Source organism: Zea mays, chromosome 5 (assembly GCF_902167145.1).
Source record: "Zea mays cultivar B73 chromosome 5, Zm-B73-REFERENCE-NAM-5.0, whole genome shotgun sequence".
In the NCBI taxonomy this organism is placed as follows: Eukaryota; Viridiplantae; Streptophyta; class Magnoliopsida; order Poales; family Poaceae; genus Zea; species Zea mays.
The window spans coordinates 198649534-198670056 of NC_050100.1; the positions used below are offsets into that span (position 1 = coordinate 198649534).

Sequence of the window (20523 nt, forward strand, 5' to 3'; positions counted from 1 at the left end):
ACGAATACAGTGCTGCTGTCAACCTCCCATTCTGCCCCTTACTTTGGCTGGCAGCTCCTGTTCCTGCAGGGATTTCCTGAGCAAAGAAGATTCTTCAATTCCTTAAAACGTTTCTACTTTGTTGCAAGCATTCAAATCAAGGATTGTGTGGCGATGTTGTTTCAGAAAGTACACGGACGATTTGGGGGTAAATTGAGGTTACATCATGTTGCATGCCTCTTGTAATTTTGTATGAGCCATACATGTCTCAGCATAGATTTAGGGAGATTTAGGATCTGTTTGAATGCAATAGAGCTAATAGTTAGCTAGCTAAAAAAGACTAGTAAAATTAGCTAGCTAACTATTAGCTGATTTTAGTTGAGTTGAACCAGCTAAACTACTAGGTAAAGGTAGTTGAGATACAGCTAATAGTTAGCCTCGGGTGTTTAGATGTCTTCAGCTAAAAGTAACTAATACCTAAACTGTTAGCTACATTATTTGGATATTTTCATCTAATTTTAGCAGTTAACTATTAGTTCTAGTCCATTCAGTATATTCAAACAGGAGCTTTAACTGTAGAGACGACTAAAATTTACCTCTTCCTATACAAGTATAGGAGCAATGTACTCATGAGCCATGACTACGCAAGTATGCATGATGTCCTTGGCACCCTCCCTGCTGGAATGAAACAAGCAGAATGATTAAACATCAGTCGTCTCATATGCGTGCGTGTGTTGTCCATGTCTACTCCATTTGAGCTGGTGTTTGTCAAAAGCCTAAGAGCCAGGGGCAAAGCTAGCTCGATGCAGACCACTGATCTGCTGCTGGCTGGCTCAAGGATTGACAAATCCCATCCTGCGCGTCTCGTCCAAAAAACACACTCGCCAGTTTCCGTGTTCGCCTTTGATGCTGGGCTGGGTGAAAGGGAACGGCATCAACCCTTTTGTCAAAATCACACGGCCATTTACCACTTCCCCAAAAGCCTGAAAACTGACGGCATCTCGCCTCAAGGACAAATTATTACCATGATGAGCGGCACAGTAGATCACAGGGGGAAAAGCAAGGCGGCCAGGCCGGAACAAAAGCCGTCTCAGAGGCTGGTGTCTTCAGCAACATGCATCATGCTTTGTGGCTGCACACGATGGACAAAGTTCTGAGACAAACAGTGGAGAGACCATCATGGCCGGCCAGTTTTGACATTTCGGCACGCTGCTAAAAAAAAGGACGACAAGTACAAGAAGGCAAGAACTGAATGAACTCCCTTCTATGCTGCCACAAAACACAATTTGACATCCCCAAAGGCAGACAGACGACTATTTGTGCGGGGGCAAAGGATGATACATTGTCGAAGGCATACCAGTGTCTTCTATGATTATTAAAAACTCGCCTTGATTAATGTAAAAAAGGACAAGCCCTGATCATGGTTTCATGTCCTCATAAAAACAAGGCTTAATTAAGGCGATGGTACTCTGGTACAAATAGGCATGTGAAAAACTGCATCGGCAGTTTCCCATTACAGATACTCTGGTTGACGAGGCGCCACCGTATTTCACTTCTTTTTTCCTGCTTTTGCATCAGGCACCAAAGACCTGACACAAAGGCGAGGTTTGGTCGAGATGAGTTCGGCTGGGAGAACAGACACCCCAGCCACCGAAGATCCAAGAGGTACCCCGGAAACCGGGAGCATCTCAACGAGTACCGCAACCTGGACATTTGAGCAAGCATAATAAAAGCTTGTAAGTAGGCTAAATGCTGAGGTGGAGAAGAAGAGAGAGGGGGAGAAGTGGATTGTAAACTTACAAACGGCTTAGACACAAAAAAACCAAACCGGCTTAGTGTAAGTGTAATCAACCCTAACTGAGAGTTTTGGTGATTAAATGACAAAACAAACTGAGATTCTAACAAGTTTGCTCCTAGTATGTATACAGTTATTCTACAGACAGGAGAAAGCACAGATCATATATGTACGCAAATCGAAAAGCACAGCGGATTAAAATTCTATATCATATAACGTGCTTCAAGTGCTTGGGAACAACGACAATTTACTTTTACAAATTCTTGAGTCATAGGAATCGTCGTTCAATTAAGAGGGATCCGCAATAGTTAAGTAAGTAAATGCGATGAGCTCACTCCAAACCTTTTCAAATCCTCTAAGAAAACATTTTACTAGATCATGAATGCTCTTGGAAAAATCACTTTTACTTCCCACTAAGATTTCCCCATAGTTCTCTTCAGTTTTCTAAAAATCTGTGAGCCAGTTTGAAAAACCGGTTCAACCGGACTCAAAACCGGCTCAACGGGTTTTTGCACTGTTCACTCTGCCACTTTCTGACCTGTCAGTCTGTCATGTCAGAAAAAGTCGTGTGCAGACTTTTGGAAAACCGGTTCAACCGATTTTTGGGCCTGTTCAACCGGATTTGGAACCGGTCCACTCTCCGGCTCAGCCAGCCAGTGAATAGAGAACCACCCTGGTGGAAACCGGATCAACCGGTGTTTAGTCTGTTTTCCCCAACGGCCACCAGCTTTTGAGGGCTCCTTTATATACCCCTCACTCTCTCTCTCTTCATTCACCTCTGCCCTCTCCACGAATTCTTGGCTGACCAACTTTCAAACAAGAGCATTCAATCCACCTCACACCCGAATTCGCATCTCCTTCAATTGATTGAAGGACTCTTGGTGTGAGGTGAAGTCGGACTAACTCGTTGTTGATTTCATCTCGATTCTCCCTTTCTTTTCATCTCTTGAGCTCATCGCAAACTTGAATCTTGTGCGGATTTGTTACTCTTTGAACCTTGAGTTCCTTGACGGATAGAGGTTGCTTGGGAGTCTCCAAATTTGTGGACGGCCCCAAGAAGTTTGTATCACCCGCTCGTTGAGCTAATTTGAGAAGAGATTGCCTTGACCTTGGTGGTCGGCTTGTGGAGGATTAGGGTTGGAAAAGACCCGGCCCTTTGTGGGCTCCTCAACGAGGAGTAGGACACCTTTGTGGTGGTTGCCGAACCTCGGGTTAAATCGTGTGTTCTTAGTGTGCTCTTGAAAAGTGCTTTAAATTGTTGGTTAATTCATATTCGATTATATTGTGTGCAAATCGTGTGAAACCAATTCACATCGATTTATCACCTATTTGAGTGGGTTTTATCTAGAGCAAGTCTTAAGCAAAAATCTCTCATTACTTTGTCACACTTGTTTAACTATTTATCTAATCTAAGTTGAGCAGGTTCAACTTGTTCAGTTGTAAACAAAATCAGCTGAACCAGTTTGCACCAGTGCAACTTGAATTTAACACTATCTCGAAGTTTTTAGTGAAAAATTTCAGGTGTAGCCTATTCACCCCCCTCTAGGCTACTTTCACTTAGACACAAAAAAACTAAAAAATTTTGTGAGAGAGACAGGTCACAGGTGGGGTAATAGTGAAGAGCTAACTAATATATGAGTGGACTAAGTGACAGGCTACAAAGATCCTTACAACTAATGGTCGGCTATATTATTAAACATGCTCTTAGGAACATGTCATCCACTTTACCAAACCATAAAGCTAGAAAAAATAATGAGAATTGATGCATAAGCAACTTGACATAGCCCATAAATTATCTCAAAGTCCTAGTCTCCTCATATATGTTAAGGTAAGAGCATCTCCAAAAATCTTTCTTAAACACACTCTTTAAATCCTTATTTGGAGTATCTTTGAACCATACAATGGTTTCTCTATATCTTGCGCGTATTTAGATAACCAGCTCCACCACCTTTGGTTAGCGACAAATCAAGAATAGAGGACAACAATATTTGGAGATCTAACTAAAGAAGCTGTTGGGGTTAGTTTGGGAACTCCATTTTCCTAAGGGGTTCCTATTTTCCCAAGTGAAAAAAAACTAATTTCCCTTGGAAAATGGAAATCCCTTGGGAAAATAGGGTTCCCAAACTAGCCCTAAGTCTCTATTCCTGCCAATACGGAAGCATATAAATAGATTCTTGGATTTGCTCTAAAGAAACATAAATCTTAGTCTTCTTCGCACCTCATGTATATTGCATATGGGAAAGAACAGTAGGTGAAATATTTCAAACTAATATAAGCAAACCGGAGGAATAAAAGTTCATATTTTTCAAGTAGATATAATAAAAGGTCTAGGTATTCTTAAGTTTGGTAACTCCAAGAAACAAACAGTTAGATTAGTAGCTACTAGAGAAACCTGAAAGGGTCTTCTCTGACTCTCGGACATATGCCCTGAAACAGAAAGTAAACATGCTGCAGCTGCAGTATGTCAGATGTCAACACCTGACCAAACTTATAGCAGCTTTCATCATGATGGCATGGAAAAAATAAGACCTTAGATTCACTAGTCAGCATTCAAAACTTTGTTGTTTTCCAATTTGGATCTTAACAAGTACGATGTTGTTTGTCATCCAACCAGTAGCGAGTAACTATGCAAGCTGTTGACAATTGTCGGGTAAGGTTACCTCAGGCGATCTAAGATCAACCACTGAGTTCTCAGCAACGGATTTGACAGCAGCAGCTACCACTTTGAAACATTGCTCCCTATCCATCAAAGTCTGCTGGTTTGAACCTTCATTACTGTTCTTCTCTGTCTCATCAATGCCCCTTCTATTATAGGCAACCGCAAACTGTAAAATACATAAAAACTTGTTCAGTATAATTGTATAAAATGTTTTCATGACAATGCACAGTGTACTACAGCTAGTGATGCTCTTTAATTGCAAAAGTGAAATTTCAATCATTAACAAAAGGATGGAGTGATTTTGATGCATAGTGATGAAGGTAATAGAGCAAGTGCTACTAGAGCCTGGTATTACAACAAATGTAAGAGAACTTAAACAATACATGAATCAGTGTATGAGACCCAACCGCAAGGATATCTATACAAATGCTGCATAATACATTGCAGTGCTGCAGTAGAAAATAGTATGAATTTGACTCCATTAAACATTAACAAAATGGGTAAACAATGATAAATGACGCAATTTCTACCTTTATAGGCTTGTCTTCGTTTGTCTTGCTCCTCGAGAAGTCAAGGAATAACTTTGACACAGTGGCATGCAGGTCTTCTTCTGATAGAATGCAAGTTTCTTGAATTGGGAATATGCGGTGGCACCATCTGTCAATTCAGAGTTTAATTTAGACCCTAAAACACCAGAACTTTAAGCCTTTAACTATACGCAGTAGGAGTAGCCTATAATCAGTGATGTCGCAGTATTTTTACGTATGCAACTGGCCGGAAGAAAGAAAATCATATTGCTGTTCCACTTTAGGCCCTGTTCAGTTGCAGGTGGATTGAGAGGGATTAAATCCCTTCCTATTCAAAAATGGATAGGGAGGGATTTAATTCCCTCCAATCTCCCTCAATCCACGCCTAACCGAACAAGCCCTTATGAAAAGAAGAGTGGTAACACAGTTTGCACAAATCTAGCAATATGAATGATGGCATGTTTAGCCCTAAATCAACATCTCATTTAACCAGGGTGTTTCTAGAACATCATTCAACACTAGTCTCATTCAGCCAATAAGCAGAAAAGGATAGGCAAGAAAAGCATGCCATGTAGAATCACTAAGGAAATAAAAAATACAGAATGAATACTGAATCAAGGCTGGCAACATTTTCAGTAAAGTACTGTAGATGAGTGTCAATGGCTATTTTTCCAGTTCCAGAAAACTTAGATAATGCATAGTAGTGGTCATTTAGACATTTCTACATGGCAGCAGCAGCATGTCAACTTCAAATGTCAGCACTTCAGAAGATGCTTCAAATGTCAGCACTTCAGAAGATGAGTTCTTACAATGAAGTTGGATCCTTACTGTGGAGATTTGAGTTTCCCGGATCTGAGTGAATGAAGTATTTCAGTAAGCATCTCAACTACATGAACGCCTCCACTAGGAAATTTAAAGAAGAGCAAGCCACTTCTTGATAGCTTAACCAGTGAGAGATTTGAAGCCCTGTCAACATTGTCATTCACCTTGGACTGGGGTGAGCTTGTGTTTCCGGTGCTTCCTACCATGAAGCCAAGAAGCACACAAGATATGAAAATAACAAGTGGAAAGCCTTTCTGGATCTATAATGTTTATAAGTATAAGGATACAATCAGATAACTTATACTAACCAATTGATTCTGAAACACTGCTACTATTCCCATTCGTTACTGCCTCTTCTAAACTTCCTGATGCCTCCGAGCACAGTTTTCTTTTCTTAATTGCATTTTTCACATCACATGGTTCTGCATGTTCAGAAACACAGCAATTTGCATGGTACTGAACAAAAGACAAAATGAAGCTTTCACATCAGCATATTTTAACATGTACTGTGTGGAAGCTAGAGTTGAAAAGAATTTCGAACAAAAGATGTAAAACTGAATTTGTAAATGTCCCTGAAACTGCTAATGCTCATAGTCATACCTGAGCTATTCAATCGTTGGAGAAAAGACTACATAATGAAGTTGCAAACAGTGCAACTCAAAAGAAGTAAAAAAAACCTACACACTCAAGCATATAGCATGAGAAAGCCATATGAACAGAAGGTGGAACCGGTAATCCAGTAATTACTATTAGGTGGGAAAATAATAAAATATAAAACTTCATTGAGTTTGAGGGTGTGCATCAAATAGTGAATGAAATGCAACATAATTTGGTATATTGCTAAAATAAAACGCAGATTGAAATAGCGACGTTCTCTAAGATAAAATTCATGGACTAGAATTATCAACTGGGAACACAATTAAATACTATGGAGCAACATAATGAGCAATGACCTCTTCAAGGATGGGAATGGCTTCCTTGGTTGCACTTTTTTCACGCTCTGTACGAATATAAAAAAGCACATCAGGTTTGTAAGAATGCCCATGTGCCATCAATACTGATTCAAACTCTTCTTTAGTAGTCAAAGTTTCATAAATGATACTGCAATACAAGTGAATGATACATTATCACTTTTTTCTGTAGAATTTTCATCTGCTCCCATTGCAATTTTTCAATTGAGGTTGTACTGCAAACATGAAATAACTGAGAGCACAGAGCTAAGTTCACTAAATAGAAGTTACAGGTGACCCACCAACTAAACTTACTTTGACGAATGACGACACTTGTGAATTTGATTACTTGACAGTATCGACTCTTGGGAGTCATGAACCATTCATTACATGATGCGATGTAGGCGGCTATAAATTGATACTATAAATCATGGGAATGTTCACTGGCCAATGTATGTTACTATGTTTATTGCTTATGCCCACCAGTATGGATCTTACTAGTGCATAATGGAAGCTTCATGCGAACATGTCAAAATTCGTCTAATATCGTAGTTCAACGCTTTTGTATGATAGACCAAAGCCTAAGTCTTTACAACATGTATCCCTATCAAAGGAACTCGCACACAGACGCTAAGATAAGACAGAAGCTAGTTTGAGGCATCCATTGTCCGGAACTAAATTCCACTAATTACAGCTGTAGCAAGAATAAGACCTCACAATACATGAATCCACGAATCAATCCAACAACACAAGTTTCGATCGGGAAATAATCCGTATAGTTGGAAAGGGAACGCACTGATGGGGCACGTGATGAGGAAGCCGGAATGCGAACGGAGGAGGAGGGACCCTGATGCGCGGTAGTCGTAGCGCGGGAGGTTGATCACCGCGGCGTGCTGCTCCCACGGCTTTAGCTCCTGGGTGCCGGTGGAGGCAGGGGCGTCGGATTCGGACTCCGGTGGCAGCTCGTAGGACCGAGATGGGGTTACGGCTTCCAGCTTGGCCTCCGGTTCCGGCGCCGCCATCTTAGAGCCAAGAGCACTGGGACCCTGGTGTTTTGGTCGGAGCCTCGGAGGTATGGTGAGGGACTGAGGGTTCTGACTAGCAGGCGCATAATATAAATAGCGTAAACTGAGGCTGGGAGGCGTACTTCTTTAGATTCCGCTAATCAGCCATCAGTGATCGAAGGCCAAGGGGTCAAGGACTTAGTGGAAATGGCGATATGGCATATTCCTTCCTATATCTATATATCTATATAATATATACTATATATTCTATACTATACTTAAAGCATCAGTTTTAACGGTCGTCGTGCGTCATTTTTTTTGCAAAAAAACTCTTATACCTCTTTCAAATTAACCCGTCGCGCATCTCAACAGAGTTCACAGTCGCCGCACAATTTTCTCAAGCAATCCGAGCTCGCGGCATCCACGTCCGCCTGTTGCGGGTGGCACCGTCCCCGCCGATCCCGCGCATCTCAACAGTCGCCGCACGCGCCATCCCCGTCGATCTCGCGCAACAGCCGCCGCACCCGCATCTTGCGCCGGCGGTGTCGCGCATCACCCGCCCGCCTCGCCTACCTGCTGTTATGGCCACAACCCCCATTATGCATGTTTGCCTACTGCTGCAGCCACAACCCCCATCCCATATCTCGCGTCGACGGCGCCTCGCTGCTGTGGATAAGGATGGGCACACCCTCCCCATTTGCGAGCGCCTGCCTAGCCACTCTGTTGGTTCGTCCGTACACAGGATGTTCAGGTATAAATATGTGTCACTGCCGCATCTTTTCTTATTCTGATGTGGGTGCAAGTATCTACTGTTTCAGGAGAAAGGGATGATGAGGGACTGCTAGAGAAGGGCTGGAGAAAGGGACGAGGGGCAACTGGAAGTCGCGGTAGAGAAGGGTGACGACGGTCGTGTCTACCTCATGTGCAAGATTGTCGTTTAGCATCTGTTTAGTTGTGTACAATCTAGTTGCACTTTGTTTTACCACTTACTTTTTTATTTCTCTTGATTACCTAATAATGTTGGCCCTAAACTTCATGCTACCTTCTGCTAGGTATGGCGATTTGAATAAGGCTACCAAAGATGGCAAGCCAATTATTATAGAGGTATGCTGCCTTGTTGTGTACATTAGAGATAAATATCCGTATTACCTTGGTGTGATTCTCACTATCCGATCATAGAAAAGCCTCCCAACCAGACTTTGATTTCATGATCTTTCTATAATATCTGTTTCATTAGTGTGCATGGATGGATACATGACATAATACATGCACATAATATATCAATGCTTTTTTTTCCCAAAAGAAGATAAAGTTGGCATCGTTATTAGAAATTAGAAAACATGTGCATGAGGGCATGATTACCCAGAAATGATACTATCTAGAAAAGATAATTATGTTTGCATGTGGAGGCTTACATAAAAAACTTAGCTGCAGGGGAGGGGGTGGTGGGTACTGGGTACCATCAGGATATTGAATGAAGTTGCCTATATTATGGAAGTCTTTTTTTCTCAACTTCATCTGATAGTACAGATTTGATTTTTTCCCCGTGAATGAATATCTGCACAAAATTTCTTAGCACAATTCTAAATTTTCAAGAAAGGTCAGGTTTAGGAATAGATACATGTTAGCACACCATTTGAAGTTACATGCAAGTTGAATTAGAAGTGCCATAGAGGACCAAGAAGGCAGTATATGCTTTTAGTTGCATATATCATGTAAGTCTTTTTTCCTCTCAAATTTATCAGATAGTAGAGATTTCTTTTTTCCCCTGAATGAATGTCTACACAAAATTTATTAGCACAATTCTAAATTCTCAACAAAGGAGGTCAGGTTTAGCACTAGATACATGTTAGCACACCCTTTCTACAATTCAATAATGCATATGGGCAGCCATTTGGCCCTTAGTCGGCCATTGTCGTGATGTTGTCTCAAGCAATTGGTTGGTAGAAAGCATATCAAGGTTAATAGTGCACCGATCATAGGATTGGACCCATTGTAGATCTGGATGCTTTTTTTTACTACATCTATAAATAGGTCTGGAGGTCTATTATTTTAGTGGTTGAAATATGTGCATTCAGGATTATGTTATAGTATAGTAACACATAGCATGAATTGGAATAGATAATGAAACTCTGATACTATAAATATGGTTTAATGAAAATGGGTAGTCGTCGTCTATCACTTTGTAGTTGAGAGAATTTAGGACCACCAGAGCATATGCTTTTTTATACCTTATGGAACATCTTGGATTCCTGTTTCTTTATATTAAATTTATTTTTATGGGATATCTTGGATTTCGGCCCTGTCTTACTTTCTCCTTCTTATGTCTGATTTTGTCTGCTGTACTAAGCATCGTGTATGTGTGTGTGCAGTGACTTTTGGTAGTCACATGTGTACAACAAATTATCTGATAATAACCCTTGCTAATAGTAAATAGCTCCTATTGATGGCATTAAAAACTTACTTCTTGCTAATTCTTTCAAATTTTGTAGAGCTTATGGGGTGTTGTACTTATGTATCCTTGTAAACTATAGCAGACTACATTTATAATTTGTAGTTCTGCAACATTATCAATTGTGCCTGACAATTTCAATCTATTACTGATGAGTACATTGTTATAAGAGCTTGACTGCAAAAGGATATGAACTCATGGTGGGATTGACAACCATTTAGTTTTGGTGAATCTCGAGAATAAGGTACGAAATAAAGTCCTATTGTCTCGGGACACACAACCTACTATTTAGGACTAGATGCATATTGCTTGCATCTAAATAGGTTTATAAACATACTGTATTTTCTCGGGACACACAACCTACTATCTCTTTCAAGTTGATACCTGTGACTTGATTTTTCTTGTTCATTTATGCTCAAGGCATGCCATACTCCTGTTCTCATGCATATGTAGCAGATTGGAAATTCTTTCAGTCATAAGATTGGAAATTCCTCCAGTCAAGGTAGCTAAGCAGTGCGGTGGGGATTTTAGTAGGTCTTCCATCGAATAGATGACTACATCACTGTCAGCAGATTCGAGCTCACCACCCAAAATTAGCCAAGGAGAGTAAGGGATTGCTCTGACTGTATAGAAGACTATTATTACATGCCCGGTTACCTAAGTACTCCATCTGTTCTTTTTTATTTGTCGTCGTTTAGTTCAAAAATGAACTGAGAATGTTTTCCTGTTTCTGGTGCTCCAAACACATACAACTTTCCAGTTATGAGATATTAAGACTAATATTATGTCGTTGCAACGCACGAGCATTGTACTATCTATGTGACGGAACCTCCCAAGTAATTAGGCCCACCTACAGTTGTCCTTGTCTAACAGACTTCAGACACCCTGTAGATGTTCCTAAGTCACTTGACAAGTTCGGTATCTTTCCTTACCTTACCAGGAACGTTTCACCCGTCTTGCAGACATTACAGAACATCGGAGATAAAGAGATGCGGAAGCGATTACATAAATTACATTTATTTTAAAAGAAAGCTTAAGTTATTTTATTACAGACCAGAACTAAAAAGGCGAGTGCTGAGTAGTAATATTATACAAACCAAGGGAGGCACAAACTCCTCCCGATAAGTTATAAGCAAAAGATCCTAAGTGGAGGACCGAGTCCTCCCGCACTTCAGTCTTGTTTTTCTTCTTTGGGAACCACTTGACACAGAAGCAGCAAAAATCTGCTACTTCCTCACCTAAAAACAACGAAGGGATAAACCCTGAGTATGGAATTACTCAGCAAGTCTTACCCGACTAAAGAAAAGACTCTCAAGGGTATGCTGGTTATATGGGAGTCAAGGTAAGGCTTTTCAATAATCAAAGACTCTGTTTTGTAGAAATGCTTACTAAAGTGGATCCTTAAAAATCCAATTTTATTAGTCAAGTTAAGTACAATTACCTGCAACTAGAGTTCTTTCTACCCTAGTTCAATCACTGGTCCTGCACTAGCCAATTTCTTAACAAAAGCCCATCATCTTTAGTGGAATGCTACGTGTAGGGCAGTGACCAAGTCTTCATAACCGCGAAGGTACGGCGATCCGAATCGATTATACTCAGCTGAGGATCTCCAATCACACGACATATGTAGCACTTAACCCTTGCATATGTCAACCCGCCGCCGGGGTTCTTAAGACCAGATCAGGTTCACGCAAACCGAGAGCACAGATACACCACCGTCCAGCCTCTTGCCACGGAGGGTACACGCTACTCTCGCCACCGCTCCACGCCTATTTTGTGTTATCTTATTCTGGCCTTAGTCTGCCCGAGGCAAGGCTTACCCATGACGAGGCATGTGACCAGTTAAAGGGTCCTCGATCATCAAGCCTACATCGACAAGGTCCTTAATCGACTCAGACGGAGACACTACACCGAGACTCTCTTCTCGTGCAAGTCACCCGCCCGGTCTCAACTTAATTATTTCAAACCCAAAGTTTGGTACCTGGCAGAGGTACATCTTTTCCGATGTTGAACCTATCAAGGCCTTTGATAGATCCATCATCAAGTTTTATTTTCGAAAACATCCCACCCACTTTTGCCACATCATATTTTGTAAAAACAAAACATGTTGTTTTCTAAAGCAAGGCTAAGCATCAAAATCTTTTGTAAAACGGGTGATCAAGGAAGGTAATCAAATTCAAGGAAGGTAATGCAGGAATTGTTTTAGCAATCAACTCCTATCACCTAATGCATCAAGCAAGTGAGAAAGATTTTAAAAATATCAAGGGAGGTGGCAAATGCACCGGGGCTTGCCTTCGTTTACAGGTGAGTCGGGTTCGGATCCACAGATATCGAAGTAGAAGCAGTTGCCTGCTTGCGAATCCGAAGGTGGTGGTGTCCTGTCTTCGGTGACTTCTATCTCTTCTTCACGTTCTAACATCACCATATATATGTATAAGAATGGATGCCATGGGATGCTCATGAGGATGCAAAGATAATATAAACTTATTGACTAGGTCTTGAACACAACTTTCCTTCACGGAACTTCGAGAACTTAGGGTTTCTGGAGTCGGTAAAGGAGTTCATAGGGCAGGGGGGTGGTTTTGGCTTTGGTGATCAAACAAGGTCCAAATCAATTCAAATTCTACCCAAGGTCTCTAAATACTGTATAAAACTCATATAAAAATTTTGGGCATTTTTGGCATTACCATTTGTTTTCTAAAAATCTAGAACTATTGATTTAAGCTATTTTAAATGCCTTAAAATTCCTTATTTAAACTAAAATTCATGAAACTATTTTTATTAAATACTATGAAAAATAAGAAGTCTAGGAAAATTGGTTTCACAATTTTAGGATTTTTCTACTATTTTCTAGAATTCCTTGAACTCTGACAGAAAAAGAAAAAGAAAAGCGATGCACAGTCCTGGGCTGATTCTGGCCCAAACCGGCCCAACTACAGCAGAATTGTGCGTGCGCCCGCGCCCGCGGTGGAGACTTTGCGCGGGGGTCCTCGAGGTTTTTACTAATCGCAAACAGGTTCTCTCACTGTTTAACAGAGTCACTGACCGTTACAAAAAGACCCCTGCACTTCTACCTATTCACGGTTGGAAGTCCACGACGGCGCTCACGCACAGCCGAGCTCCGGCGAGCACTAGCACCGGCCGATTAGGGCAACAGCAGGGTTCTCCGAGCAGCGGACACAAAATCAGTACTACCCCGAGCATTTCCCCCAAATCAATTGCAAGGATGGCTACCCAAATGCTTCTGACCACGGTGACAGCGGAGACCTCGAATAGAATCACGTGTTCCCAGTCACCAATGGCGGTTTAGCTCGATCTAAAGGGTCGGGGAGTTTGAGAAGAGCTTAGGGATGCTAGAACAAGCAACAGAGAAACATGAACTGACCTAAATTGGGCTGGCCGCGGTGAGCTCGATCATGCGGTGTTTCGGAACAGGGTTGGGGAAAACTTGGAATTGGAGCTCACGGTTGCAGGACTGGGGGTGATACTGGACGATGGTGTACGTGATGAGGTTGCGGAGCTAACGGTGGGCTCAATTTAAAGACTCCGGGAGCGGTGGCTCACAATTTGCCCACGGCGAGCTGGCGGCCGGAGGTGAGGAAGAAGCCTGGCGCGCGTGGTTACGTGTCCTATGGCGTGGCAGTAACTCCGGTGATCACCGGACATGCACCGCATGATTCACCGTGACGAGAGCCAGTGCTAAGGCACATGGTGCGCGACAGTGACAGCACGACGGCGGTGAGGGTTATCCGAGCGACCGACGGCTGGGGGGGAAGTACGGCATGCTTAGCCGCGACCGAGCTCGAGTGGACCAGACGCTGAGATGTTTACTGGTTTGTGCTTATCCATGGCCACAGCGCACGAATCGCAGCAAGCAATCGATCAACAGTGACGGGCCACCGGCGGCGAGATCTTTTGGCGCTGGCGGTCTGATCTTCAACAGAGCACTGTACCATGGCTAAAACTTGATTCAGTCGCCTGACAGCCCAACTTGGAGCGAGATTTTCTCTTAATTCATTGTGACAACACAAGTCAAGCATTGCAGCAAACTTGGAGAGCATTATACCAACTACATCTTTGCTATATGGTGTTGTCACAAAATGCCAGTAGATCAGGCATAAACTTGGGCTTGATGTTGATGTCAGTCCACTGTCATCCTGATTTTCAGACTTAATCAGCCTGACAGCCAAACTTCAGGCTTAATTATCTCTAAATTCTTCTTAACAACTGAGCTCACATTCTTAAGCAAAGTTGTTCTCCTTTGATAGATCTTCAAATTTGGTGTGGTGACCTAGGGCAAAATCTCCTTTGTTTAGAAGTTACAAGGTCACAAAGATGAGCACAATACACTGAAATTAGACTTAGTCAAAAGAGTTCAAATGTGACTCTTTTGCAAATAAGCCCAAAACTCAGGGTTTGGCTTGTAAATCTTCCCAAATGTGAACCATGTGACTTAAGATACTTATTTGGCTTGGTTTTTGCACTTTAGCCCAAAATGGACTAATTTTGCACATAAGCCCCTAGGGTTTAGTTTTAGGGTTTTCCAGGGTTTCAATTAGGGTTTCTGGTATCCCAGGGGTATAAATGTGATTCAACTTTGTTTTTGGGGTCATTTTATGACTTTTACCCTAAAGCTTTTAGGTTTTCTCAACTTGGGTTAGGTTTTACCCCTTTAATCCCTATTTAGGGTTAAATTTCCTATCCAGGGGCCTATTTGCAAAACACTTAAACAATACAACTTGTTTGAAATTTTTTGCCTAGTGAATGCATTCTAGGTGTATCAAACATATGCAATGCCAATGCTTATGATGCCATGCTCAAGTTTTAGTTATGGTAACACCAAGGGTGTTACATCCTTTCCCCCATAAAAGAATCTCGTCCCGAGATTAAAAGTCCTAGGGTAAGTAATGGAAAAGGAAACGCGGAATACTTTCATTTCCTTATTTCTGGTACAAGGCAGGGGTGGTGTGGGGGTTCATTCCTTTATTGCAATAACTATATACACTTTACAAATTACATGAGGCTAGAAAGCCTGGGAAATTCTTATTCAAGAAGTCTTGAGTTTCCCATGTAGCCTCATCTTCAGAATGCTGGTTCCACTGTATCTTATAAAACTTGAGAGTTTTTCTCCGGGTAACTATGTCCTTTTGATCCAAGACCCGAATAGGGTGTTCAGAGTATGTCAAGTCTGGTTCAAGGACAACATCTGTTACTTCAATGGTTCGATCGGGAACCCGAAGACACTTCTTCAATTGTGACACATGGAACACATTATGCACAGCAGACAAGGTTTCGGGTAGTTGGAGTCGGTATGCCACTGGTCCACATTGCTCAAGTACCAGGAATGGACCAATGTACCTGGGTGCAAGCTTCCCTTTAACCCCGAAACGTGATACTCCTTTCATTGGTGAGACTTTCAGGTAAACATAGTCTCCTTCCAGGAAATATAAAGGCATTCGCCGTGTGTCTGCATAACTCTTTTGACGAGCTTGTGCCTTCTTCATATTATAAATAATTTTCTGAACTTTATCCTCGGCCTCTTTCACCATATCAGGCCTAAAGAAGCACCTTTCACCAGGTTCAGACCAATTTAGCGGAGTACGACATCGACGTCCATATAAAGCTTCAAAGGGTGCCATCTTGATACTTTCTTGATAGCTATTATTATATGAGAATTCCGCTAAGGGCAAACATTCATCCCATTTCTGTGAGAAGTCCAGAACACATGTCTGCAGCATATCTTCAAGTATCTGATTGACTCTCTCAGTCTGTCCACTGATTTGAGGATGATAGGCCGAACTGTGGAGCAGTTTAGTACCCAGGGATTTATGAAGTTCTTCCCAGAATTTGGATACGAATTGAGGTCCACGATCCGACACTATAATCTTTGGAACACCGTGCAGACTAAGAATACGAGCAATGTACAATTGGGCATAGACAGTAACTGGGTAATCTGTCTTGACTGGCAGCAAATGAGAAATTTTCATAAGCTGATCAACAATAACCCAGATAAAGTCATAGCCCTTTGTAGTCCTGGGTAATCCCACAATGAAGTCCATACAATATCTTCCCATTTCCATGCTGGGATAGGTAAAGATTGTAATGGACCAGCATTCTTTATGTATATGGCCTTGACACGTTTACAAATGCCACATCTAGCCACATAGCGTGCAATTTCAATTTGCATCTTTGTCCACTAATAAAGGTGATGTCAGCCAGAAGAACACATAAGGTTCCATATGTGCAATTTGCTTCTTCTGATGACACTGTACTATCTGAGTCTATTGGGCAAGCGGCAATTACGCAACTTTACCCAAATAGAATCAGATGCACCATCTTGGGTAAAACACATAGAAAGAGGTTTACCAACAAGTGGTTACAGTAAATTCATAGCACACGAGACGGGTGTGAATGTCGAATAACATCCCAGTTAACTCGTGTTAGCCAAGGAATCCAAGTCCACGAAAGGTGATATAGATTCAAGAAAAATCACCAGCGGAGGGATCTAAAAATGCGGACTTTGCAACCAGTCCATTTTATCCAGCACTAGTCATGGATCGGCATGATCACACATGCAGGAAAAACACGCGTGAGGCGGTCGAGGCACGACTAGAGCGATGATTAGGTGGCTATTGGCTGACTTAATCTCATTTTGGTAAGTACTTTCTTTAGGGTGGGTTGAACCAAAGTAAGTTTAGACAACTCGATAAAACGATCTCTAAACTCAGCATTCGTTCAACGGGCAGTTACAAGTTAGTCAAAACCAACTTGTTGAACTACTTTTGACATTAAGTAAATCCTCTCAGTACCATTGGTAAACCAAGGGTTGAGAGTTCACATTTGCTAACAAGAAATCCCGCACTTGGTTAAAGATCCATTTGGTCATGTTGTTCATCCGTTTTTCTCATACGAGATGAATTATCCACTTGGTTAGGGAATACATGGATTAAATAAGAGAGCGAATGAACAAACTCCTGCATTTCAGCAGCAGGGGATACAGATCTCTATTTTGAGAGCTAATCAGTTGTTTCTCCAACACTAAAAAGATCCAAGGCTTCACCTTTACACAAAGGATGCAAAGGGAACTTGTGTGAGTAGTCACTGCCAAGATCAAAAGAAATAAGACCACACATGAAAGTGGTATGCCCTTTTGATCCAATGGAAATGACAGATGTTGCTTGATCTCTTCACAAACAACAAGAAATTGTTTTAAGGAAGGAGTTCACGGAAGGTCACACATTAGTGTAGTTTCACAATGGATCATGACCAGAGACCTTGATACCAACATGCGCCAAGCAGCAGAATCCTGTGTGTACATTCACAGGAGGCTCTCAATTTCGCCGCGGTACCATAAGTCCTTAACCATGACACCATTACAAAACTGGCACCAATAATGGATCTCACGTGATAAGAACAATTTGCGTAGAGATAACATATTGATATAATCTCATAATGGATTATGACTACTAACTGTGATACAAGCGTGCATCGAGCAGCACAACCTTGTGTGTATACCCACAAGAGGCCCTCGGTTTTGGCGTGGCATCATCAATTTTAGTCATAACGCCAATACCAGACATAACCAATAAGGAATCTCACACAGCTCAAATAGATTGGTCAAGGATGACAAGGTACAAAAGAGACTCCACCTGTAAGAACGATTACAAGTAGAGATCCAAATAGATCATGGCCCAAGGAAGTGAACAAGGCATGGCCATAACCTAAACTTGATGAAAGAAGTATGATGGGAGACTGTTAATTCAGCCCAAGCATATTTCTATGCCCATCGCAGAGATCACAAGGTCAAGGCTTAAGTTGGTATGGCTTCGATAGATATGAAGGAACCAAAGGCATCAAATTCAAGAAAATGGTCGGACATGTCTTTTCTAGGTTGGGTTAATAAAGCAACATGACGATCCACAAGGAGAGGCCAATATACTAGAGACTGCAACCTGTATCAACTGAACAAGAGAATGGTTCTAAAGGGGGACATGACTTGAGATTCTTGTTTGAAGTCTAGGTACACCTTAGGTTCGACAAGGAAATTATCTAGGCATTTATTTGTATGGGTGTGGTCATGGAGTAATAACGGAAAATTCGACTTTTGGGTCAGGTCATGGTTCACTAAATATGAATATAGCCTAATCTTGGTTTAGGCAATCAAGTCATCAACTCTCTTTTGGTCATAACTCAACCTGATGGTTCTTAGATCAGGGTTGAGAATTGCTTTTTGCTGGGCTAACCAGTTCATGCCCAAGATGACATCCATGTCTTGGCTTTTCAGAACAACCATATTAGTAGGAAAGTCCTGTCTGGCCAATGTTAAGGGCACCTGATAAGCCACTTCTTTTCACTTTTGGTAGCTTTACTGTCGGGCGAGGAAGACCATTCATCAACCAACTTCATAGAGGGAGGGGCCTAAAAAGGTCCAATTCACCATTAAGTGCTTCTCTCGCTACATGAGAAGGTCCGACTTCTGTCCCGACAAGATCCGCAGGGACGTTCGGGTGCAGTTGTGAATACAACCCATGAACTTCTTCATGTAGTGTATTATAATAGACCTGCAAGTTACCCGTGGCTAAGCTAAGCTCCTCCACGCGGGCTCAAGCTTTGGCTTCCTTAGCCCAGGCGAGTGGACGAGAGTTAACCGTCCAATCGAGCGCTAGATCTCGTTTCGCGAGTTGGTCTTGCAAGTAGCGGATGGCTGCATCCGCGACCCATAGATCATTTCTGCGACGGAGTTCTGACTGAAGCAGTTCGACTTGTGCTTCCAGATCCTGATAGGATCGTTGCTACCACTGCTACTTTCTTCATGTCTTGGGGAAAGTTAATGGCGGGGTATGCCAATGGGTCTAAAAGATTTGCGCGCAGTCTTTCTGGTGCGCGACAGCATTTCTCTAAGGGGGAAAATTTTATTAGTATAGTTCTTAGCATGATGCATGTATAATTACAGAATCAACCTTAGTTGATTCAACCTTCTATACATTGCACTCTTCCTATCTGGTCTTTAAGATAGACTCTTCAGAATACTTAGGTAAGAAGAGAAAAGTGTTTTTAGGTAAGACTTTTGAAAATCCTTTTGAAGATGCCTCATAATATCTGCAAAGAAGGGCTACGCTCCGATACCAGCTGTGACGGAACCTCCCAAATAATTAGGCCCACCTACAGTTGTCCTTGTCTAACAGACTTCAGACACCCTGTAGATGTTCCTAAGTCACTTGACAAGTTCGGTATCTTTCCTTACCTTACCAGGAACGTTTCACCCGTCTTGCAGACATTACAGAACATCGGAGATAAAGAGATGCGGAAGCGATTACATAAATTACATTTATTTTAAAAGCAAGCTTAAGTTATTTTATTACAGACCAGAACTAAAAAGGCGAGTGCTGAGTAATAATATTATACAAACCAAGGGAGGCACAAACTCCTCCCGATAAGTTATAAGCAAAAGATCCTAAGTGGAGGACCGAGTCCTCCCGCACTTCAGTCTTGTTTTTCTTCTTTGGGAACCACTTGGCACAGAAGCAGCAAAAATCTGCTACTTCCTCACCTAAAAACAACGAAGGGATAAACCCTGAGTATGGAATTACTCAGCAAGTCTTACCCGACTAAAGAAAAGACTCTCAAGGGTATGCTGGTTATATGGGAGTCAAGGTAAGGCTTTTCAATAATCAAAGACTCTGTTTTGCAGAAATGCTTACTAAAGTGGATCCTTAAAAATCCAATTTTATTAGTCAAGTTAAGTACAATTACCTGCAACTAGAGTTCTTTCTACCCTAGTTCAATCACTGGTACTGCACTAGCCAATTTCTTAACAAAAGCCCATCATCTTTAGTGGAATGCTACATGTAGGGCAGTGACCAAGTCTTCATAACCGCGAAGGTACGGCGATCCGAATCGATTATACTCAGCTGAGGATCTCCAATCACACGACATATGTAGCACTTAACCCTTGCATATGTCAACCCGCCACCGGGGTTCTTAAGACCAGATCAGGTTCACGCAAACCGAGAACACAGATACACCACCGTCCAGCCTCTTGCCACGGAGGGTACACGCTACTCTCGCCACCGCTCCACGCCCATTTCGTGTTATCTTATTCTGGCCTTAGTCTGCCCGAGGCAAGGCTTACCCATGACGAGGCATGTGACCAGTTAAAGGGTCCTCAATCATCAAGCCTACATCGACAAGGTCCTTAATCGACTCAGATGGAGACACTACACCGAGACTCTCTTCTCGTGCAAGTCACCCGCCCGGTCTCAACTTAATTATTTCAAACCCAAAGTTTGGTACCTGGCAGAGGTACATCTTTTCCGATGTTGAACCTATCAAGGC

The 20523-nt window shown here is 42.0% G+C and overlaps 1 protein-coding gene across 2 annotated transcripts; it reads right to left on the reverse strand.

Moving 5' to 3' along the window:
* Nucleotides 1–1161: 1161 nt before the first annotated feature.
* Nucleotides 1162–7847, reverse strand: LOC100217057 (uncharacterized). Of its 2 annotated transcripts, NM_001143428.1 has the most exon segments (7): nucleotides 1230–1684; nucleotides 4435–4599; nucleotides 4964–5090; nucleotides 5789–5981; nucleotides 6091–6238; nucleotides 6736–6782; nucleotides 7529–7804. In NM_001143428.1, coding segments are annotated over 7 exon segments (1062 nt in total). In that variant the 5' UTR covers nucleotides 7755–7804; the 3' UTR covers nucleotides 1230–1528.
* Nucleotides 7848–20523: the final 12676 nt, after the last annotated feature.